The sequence below is a fragment of the Aedes aegypti genome, chromosome 2 (assembly GCF_002204515.2).
Source record: "Aedes aegypti strain LVP_AGWG chromosome 2, AaegL5.0 Primary Assembly, whole genome shotgun sequence".
Taxonomy (NCBI): Eukaryota; Metazoa; Arthropoda; class Insecta; order Diptera; family Culicidae; genus Aedes; species Aedes aegypti.
Genome location: NC_035108.1, coordinates 386,945,894 through 386,956,127, shown reverse-complemented (window position 1 = coordinate 386,956,127; position 10,234 = coordinate 386,945,894). Strand labels below are relative to the sequence as shown.

The following is a 10,234-nucleotide window of genomic DNA, read 5'->3' as shown; positions in this document are numbered from 1 at the left end:
ATGTGAATAAAAGTGAAACAGTTTATTCTATGTCTTGTTAATAAATGGAAAAACAATATTTTCCAAGCCAATAAAGCATTGATTTTTCTTAACTTATTAAACTTTTAATTTGTTGATTTATAAATGAAATAGTTTGGACACAAATACAATATGAAATTCACATAGCTATTTGAAGCTTTATAAAATCTGCTTAATTGTCAGGAAAATAATAAATTTCTTACAAATTTTTCAATATTTTAATATTGATGTTATGAAATTGAATCATCATTTTTAACTTAAGTTTAAAAATTCAGACAAAAAAGGTTGATAATAAACTGTTTGTTAAATTTTTCTTTTCTTTTAAACGAAATTATTCAAAATGCTACGTTCACAAGTTGGGAACCCTCCCTCCCTCTCATCACACATCGTCACAAACTCGAGAAGCCCCCCCTCCCACCTATAATGCTACGTCATTTATGGACTGGACGACCCCTTAGTAGGCTGTATCAAGAATGGTGATCGCCCGTAAATGATACGGGTTACTTAAGGTGAAACATCTCAGAATCCTAAGATGGTCGGCACAATGGCCGACTTGTACCCCTACTCACGTTTTCAAAGGCACCAAACTAGAGAAATAGTTGGCAAACGTTTCCGATCTTCTTATTTTACGCTTTCTGCTAGTGTACATAGCGAAAATAAAAAGTGCACTGATGTTGAATGCTTTCTTCGCGATATTTGTGCCTTTGAAGCTTCAGCGCAATTTTAGATGTTGACTCAAAACTGTTACACCAGATTTTTCACAAGATTCCTGAAAAAAAAATGTTTCGTAAATTGAAACCAAGCCTCAAGTGCGGATTGACTTATTTTTCTTATTTCTGGCGTTACGTCCCAACTAGAATAGAGCCTGCTTCTAAGCTTCTGTAAGCACTTTCAAAGTTATTAACTGTGAGCTTTCTTTGACAATTTACCATTTTGCATGTGTATATTGTATGGCAGGTACAAAGATGTCCTGGGAAGTCAAGGTAATTTCCTTCACGAAAAGATCCTCGACCGGTGGAATTCGAACCCACGACCCTTAGCTTAGACTTGCTCAAAAGCTGCGCGTTTACCGCTACAAAAATCTGGGCCCCTTGAGCTTCTATTGATAAAAAAAAAACAAATATGGTCAAACTCCCAGCATGCGTATCCGAAGAATCACATTCGTGAGATTGATCATCAATTATCAGCCAAACATCGGAGAGCCACTCAACCAATATTTGCGACCGTAAAGCTCGACCAGTTAATTAAACTGCCCCCGGCCATCAATTCCCCATGTCGTGCCGTGCTGTATCGTATCGTAGGAATGTGATTTGCTCCAATCTGATCAATCTCCGAGGGGGACCCGAAGATCTCGCCATCGAGATAACCGTGGCAGATTGCAAGGACTCATCAAGTGGATCAAAAACCGGTCGCAATTATTACACGCTGTTGCTGTTGATGGGGCTGGCTGCCGTTCTGGTGGCGAAACCAGCAAAAATGATACAATATGACCGTGTCGTGGCGACTTCTCGGTTGTCGCCGTCACACAGTGGCTGCATTTCATGCAAAAGTTTGATAAATTTACAAATCTTGCTCAATAAATTAATGAAATGATTTTGAAAAGCAAAGTAACTGAAATTATTTTCTAAACAAAAATCAGTCATTTCCAGTACATTTGACTTGATCACTGTAGTTAAAATGTTGCTAAAAATTGAAATATACACATCGATTTAAAATTTTGGAGATTTACTATTCGACGTTATAGAATGGAAAGAAAAGCTTTTGGGCAGCTTTGAGCCACTGTGCGTTATCTACATGGGTACCATAAGGGATGGATGGATGAAGAGGAGAACAAATTATTTATTTTTCTTTTAATTTATTACAGTAATTCGCTTCGGCTGTTTATTAAAACAATTAGTCTACATTATATTACAGTGAGGGTTTTGAGCAGTGGATTTCCGTGATTTTCTTTGATTCACACTAGTCTGAATGTTTTGATTTATTTTTATTTATACATGAGTCTTCTTTTAGAACGGATCTATTCCAACAGTACGGGTCTTAACTGGTTAATAAATTATACTTATCCTAGTACTTTTGATAGATTTATAGATTCTACTTTGCGGGAGATTGTTTGTTTCTCACAATTAAGGGTTCACATATGTACAAACGAATGGATTCTCCATCTAGCGATAACAGTACGTACAAAACTAATTCAACAAATGCGCTTGTTATGGCAATCAGTAAATACTCTACGGTAGTTCAATCACAAATTTCAATATTCACACTGTTCTCGTTGAGAGTTTCCGGTTTGGATTTGATCAGGCTGATTCCCTCGTGGAGGTCGATCGATCCCGTTGAACTGGGTGGAGCTGGATAGTGAGTCGACTGAAGCGGAGGGCTGGTCGATTTCGATGGCGATGCCGACGGTGAAGATTGGTACCCGTCACGAGAGGTCCGTGGCACGCAGGTAATGGTCACCGAGTCTAGCTTTTGACGTTTTTCGGGCTTTTTGAGTAGCTCCTCGATCGAGTATGGGTTGCGCTTTTTGCAGATGCTTGTCTGAGGTTAGAATAAAATCATTAGTTTGGCTTAATTAGAAACTTAAAAGTTTTGAACCTACCCGCAGATCATCGTGGTTATCGGAGGAATCGTCCGAGTTGACATCAGTGATCTGAACCGGTGACGAACTGGTGTTGGAGCTGGTTCCATCATTCCTGTAGCTGTCCCGTTGCACGGCGAATCCACCTGAAGTGGCGAACGGATTGCCATACGCTAGATATCCATGAGGGAAAGCCACGCTGGGATCAGCTCCAGCCGCAATGCTGCGATTGGCTGCGTAGAAGAGACTGGTGTTCCAGATCCAATGCTTCGGCAGGTACGCCATCTGAGGCGAAAGTGTGGCCGGAGTGGAGCTTGATGAGGTTGGTTCACTTTTGGACTCGCCTTTGGGTGATCCAGTGGCAGGTAGCTGTTTACCGGGATCTGCTTTGGTTGGTGTGTGGCCTTCGTGCTGGATGATGTTCACGGCGGCGGTTTTCTGCATCGGGGGTACAGCTCCAGGGACGGTGCTGTAAGGGTGTGGATGCACTGGCTTTCCATCTGGCGATACGGCCGCTGCCATACTGTAGCGATACTGGTTGAGGAGTGCGTGGTGTTGCTCGAGAGTTTGGCTGTACAACGGATGCGTCATGGGAGGTTTCGTGGGCATGTAGGATGCCGAATGGGACTGATCACGCATCATTTGTTCTGAAATAGAGAGCGAAAACATTGGTTTTTGATTAGTTAGTTGATATCGGAAAATTACTGGAAATGTTTTAGGTGATTAGATAGGATCTCAATAAATTAATAGTTTACAAGTTCAACCATTACCTCTGGAATTCCGAAGTTTTGTCATGATACTAAAACCTAAGGTTGCTTAGGGCTAAATTACTGCTCTTAACAGAAGTAGCTTTCAACCAGAAAATGACTTGTCATTGGAAAGCACTTCTGCTACATAATGTAGATCTAATATGATCACATTACATGTTCCAATCAAGCATAATGACGCTATGACTTGAATGAGTAGTTACAAAACTGCAACCTTCGTGTTGAAAGATCATCGAAAAAACACAAGTATAGCAAATGGATAGGGGAGATCCGGACCGGACACCTAAGCCGCTGAATTCGTAATTCAAAAACTATTTGTTTTATACGGTTTGGTGCCTATTTATAATAAATATTATCGTTTTTGTAGCTTTAAAAAAAAGCTAAATATTAATTTTGACATTGCCTTTTGATGATGTATTTAAGTACCAAATTGACCAATATTAAAAGGTGGCACTTAATACCGGACACGATCTGGAAATGCCTCTGAATTCTGTAAATTTGTACACCATTGAATGTTCTTAATCTAGGATTAGTATTTTACTGCCAATTTAATAAATTCACAAGAGTAATTTGAGTTTTACTTAGCGTGCAAGTGGGTTATCAAAAAACCTTTTTCATTATGATGAAAAATTGAGCTTCTTATTCGACCTTATTGAGGGCAAGGCATTTCTATAGCTCAGAGGGCGCTTCTATTCCCAGGAAGGTCGTTTCATAAGAAAATTGCCACCAATACTTTAATCGCACGGTCGAAAAAACCTAAATGAAATAGATCGAATAAAAATTTGAGTACGTCGACGGACATCTCGGGAGCTTATAAAATCCGTACGTTTAAAAATATCGTCGATCAGACGATTGTTTACTGTTGATACAGATTGGTATTTTTAATGCATGTCCTGTAGGGCGTTCAAGTGCAGCTGTTTACATGAAACAAGTTCAAATCACTCCAGGGCGTTGATACAGCTTGGAATTTTCAATTGATACATTGCGTTAAGATGCGTCTGGTTTATACGAGATATAGTCAAATTACTCCAGGGCGCTTGGAATTTTGATTGATGTCACACAGGCCAATAAGGGCAAATTATTCTCGGACGTTTTTACAGCTCGAAAATTTCGATTGATTTTTACAGGGCGTTAAGATGCTCCTGGTCTCCGTGAAAAATATTAAATTGTTAAAGAGCGTTGATACAGTTTGGAAGGTACAATTGATGTCCTACAGGTTATTGAGATGTACCTAATCTACATAAAACATTCTCGGATTACTTTCGGGCTTTGATGCAGCTTGAAATTTGGATTAATGTCATAAAGGGCGTTGAAATGCACTTGATCTACATACGATAACCAGGATGTTGATACAGCTAGGAAATTTCGATTGATTTTCTACAGGGCGTCAAGAGGCTACAGATCTCGCAAAGATCTGTGTGGAATAAAGTCAAAAACTACAGGGCTTTGTTGTAGGATTATTTCGATTGATGTCATACAGGGCGTGATTGACATGGAAAAAGTTCAAATTACTCCAGGGCGTTGATAATTGAGATCGATCTACATGAGACAAGGTCAAATAACAAATAAAAAAGCATTGATGCAACTTGGAATTTTTAATTGATGTTCTACAGGGTGTCAGAATGCAGCATGACAGTTTTCAATTAATGTCCTACAGGGCGATGGTAAGCAACTAATCTACAGGGTGGTTACTATTTTCTGTCAGTAAAATAAGTAATCCTAGAAAAAAGATGGTTGTATGAATTTTAATTACCAGTGCATATCCAGTTTTGGACATCTATTACATTGGTCTTCACTATACATAGATAACATATTTATTTTTTTACTTTAATTTACAGCCACATGCGTTGTTTCAGAAGCATTACAGTTAACACGCACGTTATTCAGAAGCATATTTTTTTTAACCAAAAAGACATATTTTTTTCGCTAAAATGTTCCATAATCAGTCTTATGCTATTCCCTAGTAAGTCTGAAAGATTTTGGTAACATACTATTTTAATCAGGCAAATTTTTCACCGGACTTTAGACAAAAATACATATCTGTGGAAAACGTGCGTGCCAAGTGTTATGCCTTTAAACAACACATATGACTAAAAACTGAGGTAAATAAAAAAAGATTTAATCTTTACTTTGTCAAAACAAACTTTATAGACGTACAAAACAGGATGTACGCTGAAAATTAAAATTCATACAAACATCTTTTATCTACGATCATTTACTTTACTGACAGGAATTAATAATCACCCTGTACACCAGATAAGGTCAAATTACTCCCAGGCGTTGAAACGGTATGGCATTTTTTTATTGATATACTACAGGACGTTGACGTGCAGCTGATCTACATCAGAGTTGCCTAATATCAATCATATCAGCTGATGGCTGATGCTCTAAAACTATCAATATCATTTGCGATCTATCAATATCACTTAGATTTGACAACCAACAGCAGTGATGCAACAGTGCACTCTAATCATAATCACTGCAGAATGAGTGATCACGTGGTAATTATCCATACTATTAAAGTTTTTCAGTGACCAACATATATTTTCGATCTAACTGAAGCACTGTCAAAAATATCGTACTGATAAATTGCCAGGCTAAACTTAACCCATCAGTGATATCCATAGTCTATCGCCATCAATGTACTGGTGATGGAATAACCAGCATGATGCTGATGGGATCAGTGTCTGCATATTTCAATATACAGTCAACAACGCCGATCCTCAGTAGGCTCTGTCATCGTTGAATTCTTCTTTGTGTGAATGTTTGTTTGACAATACATGCACGAATCTGGTAGAACGTGCATTCAGTTTTTCAATTACTTTTGCTACACTTATTCTCATCCACTACTGACATTCAAATTCAATTTCACTAGTGAAAAAAATCATTTCCGTCAGAATACCCCACAAAACATCCGGAAATTGCAAAAGTTGTATTTTTTATTAAAAGACAATCATGATTCATCAACTGGAGGCATCACATTGCCGTTTTCTTACACCAGTAATATAAAATTCATTTGTAATTTTTTATATTCAATTTTCAATTTCAGTGCCTCTAGGTGAAACTGAATTTTGAAATGACACCAACAGTGGGTGAAACTGAATGTGTGCGTGTGTTGCACCCACTCTCTTTCTCGTCGCATTCGCACTCGAAGTCAGATTGGCTTCTTGCTAGCGGAGTTTGTTTTTGTTCGTTTTCGCACTGATCGGGTATCATTCGGCTGAATTTTTACGACACTGGATGGGATACAAAATGATCTGAATTGTATCGCAGTCGGCCTGTCGAAATCGGCACTGAGGAAAACGCACGTAAGATTGTCATAAGATTTGCTTATGGAATTACGACACAAGAAAAATCTTTGAAATTCATAAGACCATCGTATGATTTTCGGCAGATGTTGTTTCCATAACACACCTCGAAGGAATTTCGTAAGATGATCTTATGAACCGCCATAGATAGTCTTATGAATTACGTTCTAATCCATTCTTGATTCCATAAGACTGTCTTGTGTAATTTGAGCTTTAGATTATAAATTTCAATGAATGAATTATACTAATCCGATTTGATAACCAACTAGCAAAAATCAAATTTTCATCCATTTTGTCACGCCGCAATTCGATTAAAGCTTTTTACTGCAAGCATAAGAATCGAGTTGCGATACGACAAAGTGAATGACAATTTGAATTTCTTGAGTTGGCTAACATATTTTAACGCGAAACAGTAAATCATAGCAAAGGAAAAATTTGAAGAACGCTTCAATTGGTGAAGGTTTACGTTAGGGGCATCCATAAAGGGATGAGGGGGGCTTATGATTTCTTAAGCGTCACACAGATTGTTTTGAATTTTCATACAAAAATCTTTGTCGGATCCAATTCCACAACCTGATGGAAATAAAGTGTCAGTTACAGCGTAAATTATGATAAATAGGAAATATTTACCCCTTGATACATTAAAAACGGAGGCAGCCAGCGACAAGTCAGACACGTCAAGTTCGGTAGCCATATTGAATTTCTGATGTACTTAGAAAATTTGTCTCACGTGGTCTTTCACAATGATGATCAATGGGATTCATAAGCGTTCTTATGACATTGACAATTGAAGTTATGAAATCATTACACTAGTCTTATAAATCTCAATCTCGTCGTATGAAATACACAAGTGTCTTATGAACCGACAAAAAAAATATAAAAAATACGTTCATTAGTGTGATCTTATGAAAATCATGCGAGATTTTTGCCTCAGTGGGCAATTTTTTGGCGTTGATAGTTACAGCGAGCAACTCTGATCTACATAAGAGAGGATCAAATATATTGCGTTGATACAGCTCGGAAACTACGATTGCTTTTCTACAGTGCGTTAAAATGTTACTGTTCTCTCTATGTGAAATACAGTTAAATACTCCAGGATATTGATGCAGCTTGATAATTTCTATTAATGTCTAACAAGGCGTTTGCACCTGATCTATCTACATAGGATAAGATAATATTACTTCAGGGCGTTGAAAGAGCTGGGAATTTCCAATTGATGTCCATGTGCATGTAAATTAGACAAGGACATAGATCTACATAAGACAAGGTCAACTAGCTCCAGGGCGTTAAAGCTTGACAATTTCGATTAATCTCATAAAGGGCTAAAAGATGAGGTCAAATTACTCCAGAGCGTTAATACAGCTTGGGTTTTTCAATTGATATCCTACAGGGCGTTAGATGCACCTGATCAACGTGAGACATAGTCTCATTACACCAGGGCGTTAAAACTTTTAATTTCTTATTGATGTTCCTACAGGGCGTTAGGATGCAGCTGATCTACATGAGACAAAGTCAAATAACATCAAAGCATTGATACTGGTTGGAAGTTTTGTTTGATGTCTCATAGGGCGCTTGATTGTAGGTGATTTTGGAAAGGTCAATCACATGACTAACATCTTTTCATGAACTCGGGCGAAAATCGTAAAATCGTAATCTGAGAAAAGCTTCTTAGTCGTCGACTAAGTGCGACAAGGCAGAATGACAGAGCTGAGACCAAACGATGCCGGGTTGGTTATAGTCACCAAGTTGAATAAACATGTCTAAAGACTTCAATGTGGAAGCAACCAAACCAAAAGATCGTACATGCGCTTCTATGTCCATACAGTTTGACTTTCGGTTTTGTGGAAGGTACAGTGCTCCAACTATAATGTTTCTTGCTGAAGTTTCAATTCTAACCCAAAAATGCTTCAGTGTTTCGTAGATAGGAGACGGATGAATACTGCATGATAAATGAGTAGAAACAGCAATTTAGATGCATTTTTTCCCAAAGTTTCGCACTATTAATCTAATTGCGATCCTTTCAAAACACCATGTACTTATCGCTAAAAATCTGAGCTGAATATATGTTGCCATCCAGCTACGTTTTGGTTAGAACTACAATGTTGTACGAAGATTCAGAGGCGTCCAGATCTTGGTGCGAAGTCCTCTAACATTTTGGTAATACACCAATAAACGATCATCTGAACATGTTTTTTTTTTTCAGAAATAGCAAGTTTGCTGCGTGGATAAGAACCATCCGTGCGTAATAGCTTTGGAAAATCCTGATTACTGGTTAGTTTTCAAGGACAATCTAGAACTTCAGTTCAACCATCAAGATTTGAACAAATGAAATTTTCACGAACGCTCGAGTGAAAAGAGGAGAAGTTTCGAAATTCCATAAGTAGACTGGATTTTCAAGATATCAGAAGAAGTCCAGAATTTAATTTGAAGGATATGAATTTTGCATATCAGGATTGCATTGCATTATGCAGGAAGGATATGCAAGGCTATTAAAAGCAATTAAACTGAAATTTATTTCAGCAATCATAGCATTCCCTGATGTTTATTCTTGACAGCAGGAAAAATATGACAATAGTAGTTTTTGCAATTTCTCATTGTAATAAGCTATTGTTATCACGCCAACCTACTCTTCCGCATTGTCATATGAGTCAATTACCCAACTGAAAAGCGTTTGGTAATGACTCTTACGCAACGCATTTTAGTTATGTAATGGTTTATTTTGCAACGCTTTTCGGTAGCGTTATGAAGCTCATGTGATTTAAATAACTATCATTCTTAGACAAAACGGAGAGGTCTACGAGGTTTTGTTTTTAGAATTTATGCAATTATCATTATTAGGACAGAATTGAAAGTTCAAAAGAGTTCAATACACAGCAAAAAAAATCTCAAATTTACATTGCACGCATTTTTTAATGATAATCATGTAAAACGAGTTGCAACTGAACATTCAACGATAACTAATGTAAACTGTCTCATTGCATTCGTAAAATGCTTGCAATCTTGAGCGAAACTAAGACATTTCATAATCTTACATCCAACATTCACCAATATTGCATGCTTTCTTGTATCTTGAAAGTGAAATTGCAAACAAGATTGCTCAGTTTACATGATTCTACGCTGAATATTCTGTCAAAAATAATGCACATGGATGGATCGACGGCTTGTCATTCCATGTGCATTATTTATGATTGAATTTTCAGCGTGAAAATCATGTAAACCGAGCCGTTTTGCATGCAACATTCTTCGAGAGAAGACGTGTCGCGTTCAATATTAAGGAATCCAAATTCCAATGTTGTATATAATAGGTGTGTTTATAGGTTTTATCTTTGAATGATACATGAGAAATGGCTTTGCATGATTGAGGCTTAAATTACGTTACGTGTAAATCTAAGATATTTTTGGTGTGTAGGTTGTTATTAAATTAAATTATCAAATCATTTATTTTATCAGTTCAAATGAGTATATTTCATAGGTTCCCAAACATTTTGGTTGCGCGACCCACCTAGCTTACCGGCTTATTTTTCGCGACCCAGTATTGAAAACTGGTAATATATTACTTTCCT

The 10,234-nt window shown here is 37.4% G+C and overlaps 1 protein-coding gene across 1 annotated transcript in view; it reads right to left on the bottom strand.

The window, feature by feature from the left end:
• Nucleotides 1-1,890: 1,890 nt before the first annotated feature.
• Nucleotides 1,891-10,234, bottom strand: part of LOC110676949 (paired box pox-neuro protein) — a 138,325-nt gene continuing 129,981 nt past the window's right edge. Inside the window, exons 6-7 of the mRNA XM_021846942.1 lie at nt 2,618-3,243; nt 1,891-2,556 (exon numbers count right to left, since the gene is read on the bottom strand). Coding sequence (XP_021702634.1) covers nt 2,257-2,556; nt 2,618-3,243 — 926 coding nt within the window. The 3' untranslated portion in view covers nt 1,891-2,256. The remainder of the gene's footprint in view (nt 2,557-2,617; nt 3,244-10,234) is intronic.